This window comes from Carassius gibelio, chromosome A13 (assembly GCF_023724105.1).
Source record: "Carassius gibelio isolate Cgi1373 ecotype wild population from Czech Republic chromosome A13, carGib1.2-hapl.c, whole genome shotgun sequence".
Taxonomy (NCBI): Eukaryota; Metazoa; Chordata; class Actinopteri; order Cypriniformes; family Cyprinidae; genus Carassius; species Carassius gibelio.
The window spans coordinates 12,383,392-12,401,055 of record NC_068383.1 but is presented as its reverse complement, the minus strand read 5'-3'; the positions used below and the strand labels follow the sequence as shown (position 1 = coordinate 12,401,055).

Sequence of the window (17,664 nt, the reverse complement as noted above, 5' to 3'; positions counted from 1 at the left end):
TTTCATGACGTGCATTTTACTTATTTTTATTTTATTATTATATTTTTGTTATATATATATATATTCAGCTTGGACTCGAATAATTAATTGCGTCACCTTTAAAACCATCGCAGCAGGTTATGTGCACCACGTTGATTTAAAGCAAACTCATATTAACCCTTTTCCTTTTCCCGTCCGTCAATTCTACATTTTATTTAGCCGTTTCTCTGTAATAGTCGCCTGACCTCAAGCATCCTCAGTGACTGTTGTAGGCAGCAATGTCACGCTCGTCTGCGCATGCACAGTCTCTATCGTCGGGTCTGTGATAATAAGATCAGACGCGCCGCGCTCAGCCTCTTCAGCACCGCTCCAATATCCCGAGCACGCGCAGGTACAGTACCGCACATTCACATACATCTGTATCTGCGTATTCAAAAAGTAAACCCAGCAAATGAGTCTGTAATTAGGAATTATGATCTTCTGTCGATATTTAAGTTTTCTAAATAGTTGTCGCTTGTAATAAACTGATGTTTGTATTCGACATTGCGCTAGATAGGCTTGGAATGGAATAACATGGCGGACGCTGCAGGGGAAGGGATTGTATTATTAATCCCCTAGACATCTGAAAGATCTCTGTCGTCTGCTGATCTTATTGCAGTGGTTTTGAGCAAATGAACACAGAAGGTAATAGCTTTCTGAAGTCAGGTCAGGCTGATGCGACACAGGAATAATTTTGAGCCCTTTTTAAAGAATGCGTCTGTGTTAGGTAACCAGAATAACCATTCTGTTAACTTCTCAAATTAAGCTGAGAATTGGCTTCTGTACACCAATGGCAGTCCAGCTCTTGCTTTTAAGGAACGTCTTGGAATGACTCATTTGTACACCTTACAGCTCACTGAAAATAATGCTGATACAATAACCATAGACATAGGGGTCATGATGCAGCCAAATCTTAATGCGCTACCTTAGAATGGAATATGAATTCTTGCTTAACCAGCTGTTGCAATGTCTTTAGATGTTTTCTTTTGAAAACATCGGATACATGAGGACTCACAAATGGCTGCCAGTCTTTTAAATCAGTAGGCAAATCTTTACAAAATGGAGGTCTTCAGGACAAAGATGTACCAGACATGATGAAAGGCATGCCCAGTCTGTTAACACGTTGCTAGTTATTTGGCAGAAATAGAAGCCTAAACAGCCCGAAAGGATAAACCTAGTGCCGGTCTGAAGGTTGAAAAAAGATGGCATAATGAATACCATATTTGTTAAACAAATTGATAAACAAATGATGAGACATTTAAAATCTGCAGTCACATGGAGCCATAGACATTGCTTTAGCTAGTATTGTCATCTAAGAGAATTACACCCAAAAATTTGATTTCTGCCATTGTTTAACCAGATGTCCTGTGTGGTTTACTTTCTTTAGAAGAACACAAATAAGAACTTTTGAAGAATGTGAAGGTCGTTCTTGTCCGATATGATTTTAAATCCTTTTTGAGGCCTTGCATCTTCAGTCACCATTCATTTGCATTCAGTGGAAAAGAATGGCCAGAATATTCTCCCAATTTTCTCCTTTAATATTCTATAGAATAAAAGCGATAAGGGTTTTGGGAGACATGGGTTGAACACATGTAAGAATTTTCCAGTACTATATCAATGGTTTTACTAATGAAAAGTGCTTGAGTTTAAATGGCCACTTCTTAAGTTCCAGGAATTAGTGAGTTTTAAATTGGATAAAAAGCATCCTCTAACAAGGGAACTTGTTTAACATAGTTTGTCTTTTATAGAATTGGCACAGTGACTTTTGGTGTCTTTGTAAAGCTTTACAGTTACATTGGCACTTTAAATAAAGCAGTCAGCCATGGGAAAGGAGAAGCTCCACATCAACATTGTGGTCATTGGCCATGTGGACTCTGGAAAGTCCACCACGACTGGCCACCTCATCTACAAGTGTGGTGGGATTGACAAGCGAACAATTGAGAAGTTTGAGAAAGAGGCTGCAGAGGTATGGTGGAGACATTTAAATTCATATATGATTACAAACTATTGCAAGCTGTTATATAATAGAATGTGTCTCACTCCTAGATGGGAAAAGGCTCTTTCAAGTATGCCTGGGTGCTGGATAAGCTTAAAGCAGAAAGAGAGAGAGGAATCACCATTGATATCTCCCTGTGGAAGTTTGAGACCAGCAAATACTATGTCACCATCATTGATGCTCCAGGACACAGGGACTTCATCAAAAACATGATCACTGGAACCTCACAGGTTAGGAACTTAACAGGCACATAAATATATTTAAGTAACTGCTATTTAGATAGGAAAAAAAAGAGAATAATTCCCAATGTTTTCTCTGACCATCAGGCGGATTGTGCCGTGCTGATTGTAGCGGCAGGTGTCGGAGAGTTTGAAGCTGGAATCTCGAAGAACGGTCAGACCAGAGAGCATGCTCTTCTGGCCTACACATTGGGTGTGAAGCAGCTGATTGTGGGTATCAACAAGATGGATTCCACTGAACCCAGTTACAGCCAGAAGCGTTATGAGGAAATTGTGAAGGAAGTCAGCACTTACATCAAGAAGATTGGCTATAATCCTGACACAGTAGCATTCGTGCCCATCTCTGGCTGGAATGGAGATAACATGCTAGAGGCCAGTCCCAATGTAAGTATAACATGGGTAAATAAAGTATGGTTTCAATTAGGGCTACACGATTAATGAAAAAAAAAAAGGTGCAATTATCAAAATCGAAAAGGTATGGTTTAATTAAATCAATATGCACTGCGTGTTTCAGAGTGAAACGCAGCACTGTGTTTATTTACATGCATACACACACAGTTCATCATGATCAAGTGTTTTCAGTGTCTCAGTGGTTTGGTTACATTTTTTATTGTATTTATTGTTTTGCTGTCAAATATCACATTGTGGAATGTCTTGAATATTATTCTTTAGTTATAATCAAAATTAAAAAAAATATTGATTTCAGTAATAATTATTATTGGTCATATTTATATATTATCTCAAGAATGTTGGTCATATAGTGCAGCTTTACAAACAAGCACAGCAAACTTTAAAAGAAACTAGTGCGGTTAAGCGATTAAAAAACGAATTAATCACACATTTTTTAAATGTTCAGTTTTTAAATATAGTTTTATATTGCAATCATTTTACATTCAATCTTCAGGTTAACGTAGAAACAGCATTAAGACCGTACATTTTAAATATTTTTAATAGGATCTTTTTTATGACTGAAGGCGAGTATCACTAAAACGAATACTGATGTCTCTAGGAAATTATCTCTAGAATTATTATTTCTTTTGAGGAGCAGACGAGTTGAATCAGGTGTGTTAGATGAGGGAGACAGTGGGGTGCTCCAGACCAGGACAGTTTTGAAAACCACTGCATTTCAGAGACATGTTCTTAAATGTGACTCATATATAACAAATATTTACATACAGTCACAGTTTTAAGCCAGCTTTAATCACCTTTTTGGTAACTTCATGACTTTACTGACAATATAACTATGACACTGCATGCTCGCATTTTCATCTGCGCTTTAGTATGAAATTTAACACATGTCCCAACCTTTAGGTTTAGATTTGTAGAACAATGAAAACCTAAAATGAAACTCTTAATTAGCCCATGTCTGGGCTCATGCAATCTTCGCTGAATCTCATCAGACCGCAGATCACTGTTGTTCTACTAAAACTCCCTCATCACCTGTACCCTTTCTGAGCTCATTTGACTAGTTGACATTCTGCGTCTAAAAGACTATTCTTGTCAAAAAAGGCAGCAGTTATGAGTGGGATGGCCAATTTATTTATTTATTTTTTTATTTATTTAACATATGTATCACAGTTGCAACTTTAATACATTTTCCCCAAATCCTGCAGCCCTTTAAGTTTCCAAATGCCAGTATGTGGCATTTCAAGATTCTTCAGTGGAAATGAATACTTTATATTTGTGCCAAATGGCATCCCAGCAGGCTGGTTTCATTCAGCATCTTCGATTGGTTTCTTTGTCTTTACTTTAGATGACTTGGTTCAAGGGTTGGAAGATTACTCGGAAAGAGGGAAACTCATCTGGGACCACCCTATTGGAGGCTCTGGACGCCATTCAGCCTCCAACACGCCCAACTGACAAAGCCCTCCGCCTGCCTCTTCAGGATGTCTACAAGATTGGAGGTTTGAATTTATACGAGCAAACTATATTGCAGATGGACTACAAATGCTATACATTTGACCTGTTTTTAAAAGTTAAAAGATGATAAGGCACATTTGCGCTAACATAAAGCAGAGCTAAATGAAATACACTGTATTCACTAGGTATTGGAACTGTCCCTGTGGGCCGTGTGGAGACTGGAATTTTGAAGCCAGGTATGGTGGTGACCTTTGCCCCTGTCAACTTGACAACTGAAGTCAAGTCTGTGGAAATGCATCACGAGGCTCTCTCTGAAGCCTTTCCTGGGGACAACGTTGGCTTTAATGTAAAAAATGTCTCTGTGAAGGACATCCGCCGTGGAAACGTCGCTGGAGACAGCAAAAACGACCCACCCCAGGAGGCCGCCATCTTCACTGCCCAAGTGAGCTCAGTTAACTTCAGTTCTCACTACGCACTTCAGCAAACCTGCGCACTCATTACAAGACTCTTTGTTTCCCATCAGGTGATCATTTTGAACCACCCAGGGCAAATCAGTGCTGGCTACGCTCCCGTTCTGGATTGCCACACTGCGCACATCGCCTGCAAGTTCGCAGAGTTGAAGGAGAAGATTGATCGTCGTTCTGGGAAAAAGCTTGAGGACAACCCCAAAAGCCTCAAGTCAGGAGATGCGGCTATCGTCGACATGATCCCTGGGAAGCCCATGTGTGTGGAGAGCTTTTCAGAGTATCCTCCTCTGGGTAAGTGCTATTGCAGCATCCCATCCTAAGAGCAAAACTTCATTGCTGATTTAAAAAAAATAAAGTTAAGCTAACTGAAGGTAAATTAATTATATATGTATTTTTATTATATTGATAGAATGTCATTCCTATTTTACAGATTTCTGAAATCAATGCCAAACAACTGATTACTGACTTAATGATACCAAGTTAATGAAAACAGAGTTAAAACTCAAATATTTAAATTTACGAATCTATCACTTAAATAAAATAAAAAAAAACTAAACATTCACGGACAAATCATAAGATCAACGAGCATTTTTTTTACAAATAGCTGAATTTTCATTTCATACCAACTTTTCTCATTAAAGCCATGATACAATTATTCCAGTAGGCTTTTCAGAATCAGTTTTAGGACGAAAGAGATGAGACGAACACAGATGGATGATTTTTTGCTTTGCAGGTCGTTTTGCTGTGCGTGACATGCGTCAGACAGTTGCAGTGGGAGTGATTAAAGGAGTGGAGAAAAAGACCCCGACAAGCGGAAAGATCACCAAATCCGCTCAGAAAGCCCAGAAGGTCAAATGAATGTTGTGTTTGACTGCCAACTCCAGAGACACATATGGAAAAGCAGAGGTCATCCAGCTCTCCTATCCTATTGGCTGCTTAGGTTCCATAGTCAGAGACTGCTTAATAGTTCCAATGCATCGCAAAAGTATCAGAAGGAAAAAAAATGACTAACAAAAGCAGTCCTTTAGATAACATTAATTTCTGTCGACTTGTAAGTCTTAAATTCACCCCATTGAACTCATTGAATCGTGTATTTATTAGTTGTGCTCTTCTCTTCAATGATAGCTGTTGAAACCATCTGAGAGATCTGACCTCTCCTGCTCTGGAGTGCAGTTTTAACCTGATTCTTACATTGTTGTCTTCGCTTGTTTTAGTGATTGTTTGCAAAATACCACGTGTTCAGTATCCACTTGTGGTGAGCTACTTAAATGACACTATTTAGTCAACTTTAAGAACCTTTATGTTTAGCTTTGTAGAACAATGAAAACCTAAAACGAAGCTCTTAATCAGCCCATGTCTGGGCTCACGCAATCTTCGCTGAATCGAAAGCTTTATGTTTAGCACTTTTACTAGCGTAAGCTAACCCTGCACAAGCACTTGTTGACGTTAATTGGCATCAGCTATCGCACCTTATTATGAAAAATAAAAGCTTTCATGTCATATTAAAGATGTTTCAACCGTAATAATTGTGTTTGTGTTCATTTCACTCCCAAACAGCACATAAAAGCCATTCAAGTGTGTTTGATCATTTACCTTTGTATTTAAGAATTGTCAGTACTCTATTATGAGTTTAGACCTCAACTAAATTTAAGACTAAGTCCAATAAACTGTTTAAACACAGAATAGATCAAACTTTGCTATCTTTCAAAGCATTTATGAATAAAGTCTTAGTAATTTAGACAGCCTAGTCTTAGGTCTTAGTCTTCTTATAGGCAGCTACACAAGAGTATATAATAATGAGATTTACCCTCATGTCCATTTACTCACAGCTTAATAAAGCATACACAGCTAAAATATACGTTTCCTTTGTGTGCTCATAAACTGCCACAAGATGTCGCAAGTCATGCGTTTCTAAAATTATTCATGGGCAGCTTATCAGTAGTAGTAATATAAGTAGATCTGTTATTTTATTAGTCAGTAGCTGGCCTAATTAATTACAGATATTATCCACGTTTACAGAATGCAGATTTAAACAAAAGTTTACAATAGCAGTGAGATGCTTTGAAAACATGCTATATAATTGAAAATATAATATAATTCCCCTTTCATTGTTTAAAAGCTTTTCATGTTCTGCTCGAACACTAGAGGGTAGACTTTTTACTCCACTTACTATTTCTCAGGGAAGATTTATTTTTCAAAGTCAAATCAGACTTTTCACAGCACTGAACAATGACATATCACCATTATTGCTTATAAAGAGTTTACTGAACACACCAAAAGCGAGGCATGTAGTTTCACATCCCTTACAATTAAATTCTGACATTTTCTTTTGTGTTCCACAGAATAAAAAATAACGTAGGCTAATACAGATTTGGAACGATGGACTTTACAATTTTCATTTTTGGGTAAACTATCCCTTTATAATAGTCCACCGAAAACAGATTTTAAGAAACAAAATATCAAACAAAAATTTTGGGCAACAGACGTTATTAATGGACAGCCCTATAAAAACTAGCACCTGTCTAGATTTTTGTCAGTAAATTAAAACTACCCTAAATGACCCACGGAAACCCTAAATATCGTCACGTAAAGATACGTCATACCACAGAGGAAGTGAGAAGTTTAGAAACGCAGAGGCTGGCACAGTAGCACCTGTATCCTGATGTCACAGATCTATGTAACACAAACCTTTCTTTAATGCAAAACTGTGCGCGTCATAGCTTAACCTACATACCATAATGAACGGCCAGAGAAGACTGAGCAGCTTCCCAGCGACAAGCCCTGAACAAACCAAAGCCAAAGCTGAAACAAAAGCAGATGCAAATGGGAAAAGTAAAGAGAAAAGGGATCACCAGATTACTGACAGCGAGGATCAGTCTCAGGAGCGCGCAGAGGACAAGAGCGCGCCAAAACGGGGAAGCAGGAAGCAACGGACTGAAAAGGATAAAGATCCTAATGACTGCGAAAGTGAGGACAAACCTCACAAAACCCCAGCACCAAAACGGACAACCATTCATAGACCGAGTAAAAAGCAGAAGGATCTCAGTCAGTCTCAGGAGATCTCCGAGGGTAAGTGCGAAGAAAACTGCGCTTCGACATCTAGAAGAGCTTCTGTTCCCAATAACGCAAACAATGTTGACGGGAATGACAAACAAGACAGGGCGAAAAGCAAGCAACAGATTAAAAAGAATGACTGTGAAAGTGAAGGCAAACCGCAGCAGACAGCTAAGAGCAAGTCCGATGAGAAACCAGCACCAAAACGACTGAGTAAAAAGCAGAGAGATGCTTTAAGTTTTGACAAAGAAGCAGCTCTGGAGAGCCCCCAAAGCAAATCGGAAGCAAAATCCACAAAAAATCCTGGATCTGCTACTGAAACGGTTTTTCCTGAGGACGCTTCTCCAGCGGTTAGCGCGCGCAGCTCTGACCGCCAAAAGAAAAGCGCAAAAAAAGCAACTGCAACGAGAGGACAAAGCGTCGATGACACACTGGGAAAGGTTCTCAAGGCAACTATTGACAAATTAAAGATCAAGAAGAGCGAGCGGTCTAATGCGTCCAGTTATGTTAATAACATCACGGATAAAGTCATTACACACCTGAAACAAAACTTGACCTGGTGTGAACACATCGAGAGGTTACGAACTGGAAGTTATTATGAAAACCTCAAGGTAAGTGATGCAGTGTGACATCTCCACTCATGATCCTGTATTAATCAGATTGCCAGGGCATGTAAACACCTTATTTCACAATATTCGTAAGTTACATTGATTTACATCAGAAGAACACGGCCAAACAAAGATAATACTCGGTGATATTAGATACAGGCATTTGTGAAAAATTCTAGCGTTTTCTGGCCTGTTGCACACTTTTGTTATTGTTCAGGATATGGCTCTGGACTACAGAGTTAAATAAATCATTTTTCAAAATTACAAAATATAATAAATGATAAGCCTACAGGCCTTCTGGAATGCCTATGTCCAATTATTTGATAAGAGAAGTAAAATAATGTTCATGTTCGGTTACATGCATGTAGGAATGTTACATATGATTGACATTTCTAATCACCATGTCAAAGCTCATAGAAGAGCTTTAGTTTAAAACAATCAGCATCTGCTTTGTCACATTGTAGATTTGTGAACCAGATGAATTTGATGTGATGCTGACTATTCCTGTGGAGCGAGTGGACATTCAGAAGTTTGATACGGCCGGAGCGTTTTACAGTGTTGCATTGAAAAGACATTCGAAGAAGCATGCTCTGGACAGATTCCTAAAAGAAGACAAGACCATTCAGGCCAGTGAAATGCTGATTGAATTCAGAGATGCCGTCAAGGAGGCTGTGGAGAAACTCCCATGTAGGTCCAAACAAACATGTGTTTAGCCTATTGGTTTTGTTATAAATCCTTTTCTGATCTCATAATATATAATGTTTAATTTAAAGGAGCACTCCACATTTCCTGGAAAATTAGAACATTTTCAAAAGTGTTCCTTTAAGCTTAAACTTTTTAATCAATATTTTAAAATATAATTTTCAATATTCTAAACGTTTTAAAATGATCTAGCTCCAGTTCTCTGTTGGTCTTTGAACAACATCTACTGTCGGAATGAGGCATTAAAATCGAAACATTATAGCGGCAATTTCGGCAATTACAGACAAGAATATAAGGGTAAATTGCAAATCAAGTTGGGGGGAAATAACTCTCTAGCGCATTAAGAAATCTATCAAACATCTGAAACACAACAATATGCCTACAAGGTTTTCGGTACTGTAATGTGACGTCACTGATGAAAATTCCCAGTTTGCGAATAACCTATAAATTCTCGTTGTCGATTATCGCTTATTTTTTGCACCTCGAGAAATTATCTATTTATAGATAAATAAGATAAAAACATTATTAAACATAATATTTAATCTTACTTACTGTAACGGAATGAGGTAAAGTGTAAAAAATGTACTACCATACTGTAAGTGGAAAGCAAATGAATCAGTAAATGGTTACTTTTGATTTATAGCACACCAACTGCACACCAACACACACACACACACACAAAAAAAAAATAATAACTTTGTCCAAGAACACAGGTTATCCTTGCCTACATCTACAGCTACAACCCTCTTCTATCTTTCGGGTAATATCTGTATTTATATTTTCTGCTTTCTTTAGACCAAATTAATGTACAGCGAAAAAAGCCAAGATGCCCTGCAGTGACGCTGGAAGTAAAAATGAAAGAAAATGGAAAGACTATTTACATCGACTTCGTTCTTGGTCTTAAGGTTCATTGTGCAAGCTGGCCAGACTTTACAAAAGATGGCTTCGAAATAGAAAACTGGCTTGGTAAAAAGGAGAAAGATAATATGAAGCGTCAACCATTCTATCTGGTTCCTAAATATGAGGGAAAGGGAAACGCAGAGCATGATGGACTGGTTGCAAAAGGTATTATGTGTTTATCATTAGATTGCTTTGTTTTATAATTATGAACTGTAGCCCCCTTTAAAAAAATTAAAACATGAAGAAAATTCAGTTATTTGGAAAAATGTCTTTTACACAGATGCCTGGCGAATTTCTTTTTCACACGTCGAAAAAGAAATTTTGAAAAGGCATGGTCAGTCCAAGACATGCTGTGAGGTCGTTGGACAGAAATGTTGCCGGTATTTATTCTGTTCCTATTATGTCAAGTTTTGATGCTGGTAACATTTAAGTGCAGAGATGGTGTGTTGTGATGGTCCTTCATTGTTTGCTCTACTTCTATAGGAAGGAGTGTCTAAAGCTACTGAAGTATCTTCTTCAACAGCTCGAAGAGGATGAGTCCAAATCCAGTAAGATGGCCAGCTTCTGCTCCTATCATGCAAAGACCACCCTTCTCCATGCTTGTGCTACAAGGGGGACCGACAGCGAGTGGGCAGACAGTCAGCTGGCCGACTGCTTCAAGCAGCTTTTAGGAGACTTTGTGCAACACCTGAGAAAACGGCATCTCCCTAACTTTTTCATTCCATCCCATAATCTCTTACAACAAGCCTCCCCGAGTAGCTGTGATTTCCTGGCAAATGAAATTGAATTCCAGCTAGATAAGAGATTTCCTATTTTCAGTTAATTCTGATTTTCTGTTTATTGTATTCATGCATGTTTTGTTATTTCATCTTAACAGACGATCATTGCTTAATACCATTTAGTAACACATATACCAGATAGTTTTATCGGTTTTTATTTGATATACATTCAACTGAACAAGATTGTTACATCATCTACAGTTGGGGGTATTTTACCTCAATTTCTCAATCAGTGTAGATAAAAAACAACTTAAATACTAAACTGGGGGGGGGGGGGTATTAAAATAAATAAATGCATATGAAATGAATAAGAGTTTCTTAAACCTAACATAACTTATACGGCCAATTAAAAGGACTTCACAGGTCAAATGAGAGGATGAACGTGAACTCCAGTGAGTATATTCATAGTTACATCAACCTGAAAGATACAATTAAAGATCAATACTACTGCTGGTACAACAGATACAAATTTGGGTTGGAACATCTGGTAAACATTGAGAAATTTTGGTTGAATCATGGATAATTTTAATTAATCTTAAATTTGTTGTGAAGTAAAGTAAAACATTTCCGTCTGTCTGATGTTACTGAAACTATGTAAAACTAAATAAATTAATGCAACAAATATTACCTCACAAGCGTTCATCAGAACCGCCGATCTGAGTCTAAAACTACCTCTCTGTCCTCCTCTGGGTGCAAACATTTTTTTCTCCCTCTGGTGCTTTTCGTAACTTTCCACCATCAGTACCAGTTCTTCTGGTACATCTTAAAGAAAGGACAAATGCTTCCATTTAACCGAATTCTCTATTAGGATGCTGTGTACATATATAGTAGTAAACATACTAAAGACAATCTCAACATTTCATGGAATGAGGCATTATTCTCTATAGTATACATAAAGCAAATTACTTTTTGTTACAATGTGTAAGACCTTTTACTGGCAGAAGGTGGTGGTGAGCAACCCATTCTCACTCCAAAGGCGTCAAAAACCGAAGCATGGTCAAGCGCCCCTAGCGTCACTTTTATGACGCCAAATGTGCCTCTCGGCGTCGACTATCGAAGCACTACGACCTTCATTGCTTTCAGTGGGAAACTTTTGGCGTCAGAATTCGACACGAGGACATGAGATGTTTATCGCTATGAAATCACGTTCAAGAAGTCTCATTCAGCACACATCGCGCGATACTTGCTATCAGTTCCACAGTTTGGGTGAGTAGTCGTATATACGCTCTTTTAATGCCTTTTATAAAATGTATTCTGTCTTCTTTATTAATCAGATTAGTGCCATATGTTTAATTGCTGTATTATGTCGGTCATCCGCGGCTGTCTTTGAGTTTCATTGCGTTTAAATAAATGAACACAGCTGCTAATTAGTGTGATTAAACTCTATCTGTCACGTGACGTGCCATAGACCTTCGATCCGTTTTATATTATTATTAATTTCAGGATCAATGATGTAAGTTGTATTTGTAGTAAAATCATGGTAATCACGACACAATAGTAATAAATGAAATGTGAAGTTAAAACACAGTAAATGGGACATTAGTAACTGTAACTGTAGTTTTACTATGGTATATTAATAATCAATACAACAATACAATAATCACCAAACCAGCTATGTTTGTATCACTGTAATGTTAGTGTTTTTATGTGCTTTTATATGACAGATATCACAGTAATCATGTGTTCTGTACCATGCTTTTAATACCTTTTAATGTGAATCCAAAAAAAATAATAATAATCAAATTAAAAATAAATAATAAAACATGTATTTTTCCATCTTGCAGTTCATTCATATCAGTTTATATATATATATATATATATATATATATATATATATATATATATATATATATATATATAAATATCTAAATATTTTGCTCACAGATAATTATTAACATTCTGTATATAATTCAATTTTATTTTCTCTCCCCTTTTTTATTATTTTTATTTTTAGCTGAAAAGACGTAAAGGCAGTCAGCCCAGTGGTGTTTCTGGAGAGGGATTCCTTCAGAAATGGAGAAGACAGAAAGCTGCGGAGGCAGATATTTGCAGCAGTAAGTCTGTGATAGTTTGTCTCTTTTATCAAAAATTCCTGCTGTTATAATTTGTACAGCATTTGTTGTTTCTTAAACTGTTGCACTGTCCAAATACCCACACTTGCCATCTTTGCACTTGACCATTTGATTACTTATTTGACATCTTTCCTGTATTTGGCCTAGTGTTCGAGTGAGCATGATGACCACAAGTGTGTGTCGAACTTTTCATGACCTGATGACTGTGTTTCCCAATCCTGATCCTGGAGAAGCCCAGCACTGCACGGTTTTGGTGTCTCTCTTATCTGCCTTGGAGTCTTCACTGATGAGCTGATGAGTTGAATCAGGTGTGTTTGATCAGGGAGACATCTCAAATGTGCAGTGTTGGGCTTCTCCAGGACCAGGATTGGGAGCCACTGCCTTATGGGACACTTATGTGTTTAAAGAGATTTTTAATATCTAATTATCAATATTTCACATACTGTACATTGGACAGCTTTCCATGACCTCTTGTGAGACCTCGGCAAAAAGTCTGACAATTTATTCCAAAACATGATGCATGATGGGATACACTAAGCTTTGTATAGCGCTCCGGAGCATTATTGGAGAGGTTTAGTGTGTGTTAAGGACGCTGTGCTTTGGCATTATTATGACCGGGGACAGTCTTGTTCACACACTGTCATGTACACACACTCTCAAGTGGCCAAGACTGCAAGTGTGGGTATCTGGACAGGGTCAAAGTCTTAAAAATGATCCCTAAACACATCACAGTCTTAATAATCCAGTTTAACACTTTTATGATATTGTACAAGCCCCAGGACTGTCTCATCTGACACTATCAAAAGAATTCATATGACTATAGCTTGCTATTAATTACTTGCTTTCAATAATGGATGCATTTAACATTTAATTATACAGCATCTTTACAGAGGTGTAATGTACAAGTTGCACGTAATTAATAATATTTCCTTCCTTCTGTCTTACAGGATTTTTTCCAGATAATGCTGTTCTTCTTTTTCAGGTCTAAAAAATCGAGCTCAACAGCTCACTCAAGAGCCAACCCTCACAAACCTTCCTAAAAACTAAGAGCTATTACTGAGTCTCAGCGAATCTTGCCATGATCAGCTCTTCCCAGGTACATTTGTTTAGAATATTTTTTTAATCAACATTTACTCATCAAATGCTCTGGTCTGAATCTTAATTTAAATTAACTTAATTATGTTTAATGAGCAACATTAATTGCACACAGAGTAAGTAGAGATTTTCTTGTTTGACAGAAGAGAAGGAAGACCAAGGAAATGGATGAGGAATGAAGATGGCCATCTTGAGCTCAAACAAACAGAAGTCCTCTGGTATGTGTGTGTTGAAGCAATGTTATACAACATTTTATGATGATCTCTCACAGAATTGGTCATGTCAGCCTTGATTTCGTTTTATACTATTACAATTACAGCATGTTAGCAAAGTGTGACTGGACATTTTTAATATTATGTTTTTAAAAACACACCACCTGTTTTAAAAGCAGACAAGTATCACGAAATTGGTTTAGTTGATATAAACACCAATTGACATTATTTCATTGTTTTCTAAATGTTATGTTATAAATTGTGAATTGATAGTTGATTGGTTTGAAGCCAGGCCTTACACTGCACAGACTAAAACACATTTGTGAGAGAAGTCAGGAACTTTGGAGAAAGATTCTAGAGGAAAAAAAAACACATTTACTGCAACAATAGATGAATTCTAGAGTCTCTGAGAACTACACATGCTAATGCAGTCTAATGAGCAAGACCTTTGCCTCTGTAACTTTTTCTTAATTCTTGCAGAATGACATTATTATTGCAGTATTTTTATTTGTACAGATGATCTCATCAGCTAAATGAGGAGTTTTGACCAAGTGATGCTCTTGAAAGGAGTGAAAGAAGAGGATGTGGTAAATTGTCTTCAGAGAAAAAGCTTCTCAAAAGGTCTTAAAACAGCTTGAAGAATGGTAAGTGTACAGTACTACAAGGGTCATAGTTGGTCACCCTGCTAAAATCACACAGAACATAAGCTGCGCTCTCTGTCTATTAAACAACTTGATCTGGATTGTGTGTTTCACTTTGACCAGGTCTGGGATCTTAGGACTGAGAGATCCTCTGGCTGAGAACAAGCTACACCACATCAGTGCTGGACATCAACCACAAACTGTTTCCAGACACGAGAGAAGAAGAACACGATGGGGAGATGAAACCAGTTTAGATGTGATGATGGGAATCATTATTTTCTGGAACAGTATCATATGTCTTATATGTATCACATGATCTGTATCACAGTTCACTGGATGGGACTGTGAGACTTTTAAGGACATTTCATCACTCATCTGTGTGAACTGATTTATATATGAGGTTAATGTATCTTTGATGATAATTATTTTCATTGAATCTTATTTGTCTTGATGCTACTTTATCAACTTTATAGTCTATGCTTCAATAAAATGAAAATGGTGAATATTGTGTTCTGAAGATTCTTGGTAAATACATCATTTTACTAGGTAGGCTCATATGTGTTTATTTTAGACTTGGAAAAACGACATATTAATTATTGGGATTATTTTTTTATTTAAGACATGAACATTTTTGATCGGATTAATAACATCTGGGACATCAGTACACCAGAAAGTATTTTTTTTATATTTTAGTAACAAATATGCACATTTTTTAGTGAAATAAAGGGAGTTACGAGATTAATTATTCTGCATTACAAGATGGTGCCATGGGCTTTATTGTTACAAGCACTTGACGGATAACTGAGAATGTAGCAGGAATGATCAACGTGGATCTTGTACTGCATTAAAACCAAGAGCAGGCACATTACTGATGTCCAGTACCTGAGGAGCAAGATACAGTGAGGGTGAGGAGGACATTTTTACACTGATTTCGGCTAATTAGTTATATATAATGCTAATATATATATATATATATATATAGATATATATATATATATATATATATATCTATATATATATATATATATATATATATATATATATATATATATATATATATATATAATTAATATTCTTAGCACTGCATGAATTTGTCCTTGTGTAATAGTGAAGTATCACAATGTGTATACATTGTCCTTGATTACTGCTTAACAGTGGGGAATAGATAAAGGCAAGTTGTTGCAGGTTCATCCATTATATTTCTTGCCATTTACTTCAAAAATCAAATAAATAATCTATTATTTTCATTATTAAATCATTTCTTTATAATTTTTCCATGTTTCATCAGATGGCCTCACAATGTCCTGTCAAAAGGTATAATAGTCATGATGAATAGAATAGAAAACAGAGGACTGTGAAAACTGTCAGATATAAATGTGACTCAGCTCAGTTTGTTGTTCATGATGAGGAGAATACATATATGTAGGTTTTACTGCCCTGCTACCCCCAGGGGCCCAGTAGCACCCCCCGGAAGAGCCCAAAACTGTACATTTCAAATGGCTGTAAATCAGAGTCCAATTAACATATCAAAGAGAAAATGGGCAGGATTATTACTTATGCTATGCTGATAAAATAATGTTGAGCTCAGTTTTCAGAAATAAGTGGAAAGCTGGCATAAAAGCATTTTAAATATTGCTCACTGTAAAATACCACATTTCAGCCTGCCTCTCAAATATATCACAAATGTTTGCACAATAAACATATTTAGATATCCAGTTTACCTTAAAATAAATAATTTATTTAGTTTCGTTAATAAAAAGTTTTAAACTACATTACCCACAAGCCTCCGTCGTTCTATCTATAGAAAGGCAACACTAGGGGGCTGTTTTTTGTAGTTCATTGAAGTTATGCTTAGGGTTAGGATTAGGATCTCGCTAAAGATGTCATTTTTCTCAAGATAGCAACACTTCATTGTTGACTTAATATATTACTAATGTGATGATAGGAGCAAAACATACTTTTTAACATGATGCGCTGTTTAATATGGGTTAAAAGATAGTCCAACCACAGACTGTCCTGAAAAGTCATAGCCAATGACATCTAAGCTGAGCAGCAGCGTCACATTTCCTTATCCATGTATGACCGACGTCTTTCGTTTTTCGGCTGAAGGGATAGATTCGGTTAACAATAGATTAAGCTTGCTACTTATAAGATACTGTTTTATTAACGTCTTCACCTTCCTCCGTTGTTCAGCTTGACAAAAATTGGGCAATATTGATGTGCACATGCCCAGCAGTCGCAGTTGTATCCAACAGATAGATTCCTCTCATTAAATATAAGACACATTTTTAAGATTTGTATTTTTTTTTTTTGACCAAAGACAAATATATTTACTAATCAAATGACGTGCTTCTAAAATTTACACTGTATATTACATTGTTTTAAAGTTAAAATTGTTCACATTTGTGTTTCTGTGATTTACCATTCTCTACCATTTGAACCCTAGGAATAAAAACAGAAATTATAAATGAATGAATGAATGAACAAATAAATACATAAAGCATAATAAACATGCATATTTTTGTAAGGATCTTCCATTATTTATTGATATGTCAAACTCATTTAAAGACAACATGCCCAAATTACTACACTGCATCCTTTGTCACCAAGCTCGTTTTTGCCACCATAAAGAATAAAAAGGCATGTATGTTGTAAACATTAACTATTTTCAGTATGCAAATGAAAATGCTTTTATTAAAAAACAAAACAGTAAATACAGTATGTCTTTCAGAGAACACTGGAAAAAGATCAATTTTATTAAAAAAATTAAATTGACCAAAATGTTATACAACACAATGTAAATGTTTCAAACTCACAAAAAACACCATGAAGACATGCATGTCAAGTGTGCAATATCATCTATAAAACTCAATCAGCACAGCATCAAATAAACACTGATTGTCTGAACAATGGAAGACAGAGAAAGTGTTCAGGAAAACAAACACCTGCTAGCTTTGACATAACATCATGAATTCACTTCATGACTGGAGCTAGGGGATGACTGTGTATGAATATCTCCTT

The 17,664-nt window shown here is 36.6% G+C and overlaps 2 protein-coding genes across 2 annotated transcripts; both read left to right on the top strand.

The window, feature by feature from the left end:
- Positions 1-206: 206 nt before the first annotated feature.
- LOC128026180 (elongation factor 1-alpha 1) lies at positions 207-6,106 on the top strand. The gene is made up of 8 exons (XM_052613002.1): positions 207-370; positions 1,801-1,984; positions 2,065-2,244; positions 2,341-2,637; positions 4,007-4,157; positions 4,299-4,555; positions 4,637-4,871; positions 5,314-6,106. The coding sequence occupies exons 2-8, from the start codon at positions 1,841-1,843 to the stop codon at positions 5,436-5,438; spliced, it is 1,389 nt and encodes a 462-aa protein (XP_052468962.1). The 5' UTR covers positions 207-370; positions 1,801-1,840; the 3' UTR covers positions 5,439-6,106.
- A 1,109-nt stretch (positions 6,107-7,215) lies between these two features.
- Positions 7,216-11,572, top strand: LOC128026636 (cyclic GMP-AMP synthase-like). The gene is made up of 5 exons (XM_052613885.1): positions 7,216-8,245; positions 8,707-8,929; positions 9,740-10,009; positions 10,125-10,224; positions 10,328-11,572. Exons 1-5 carry the CDS (start codon positions 7,319-7,321, stop codon positions 10,665-10,667), a joined length of 1,860 nt encoding a protein of 619 aa, XP_052469845.1. The 5' UTR covers positions 7,216-7,318; the 3' UTR covers positions 10,668-11,572.
- The last annotated feature ends 6,092 nt before the right edge of the window (positions 11,573-17,664 follow it).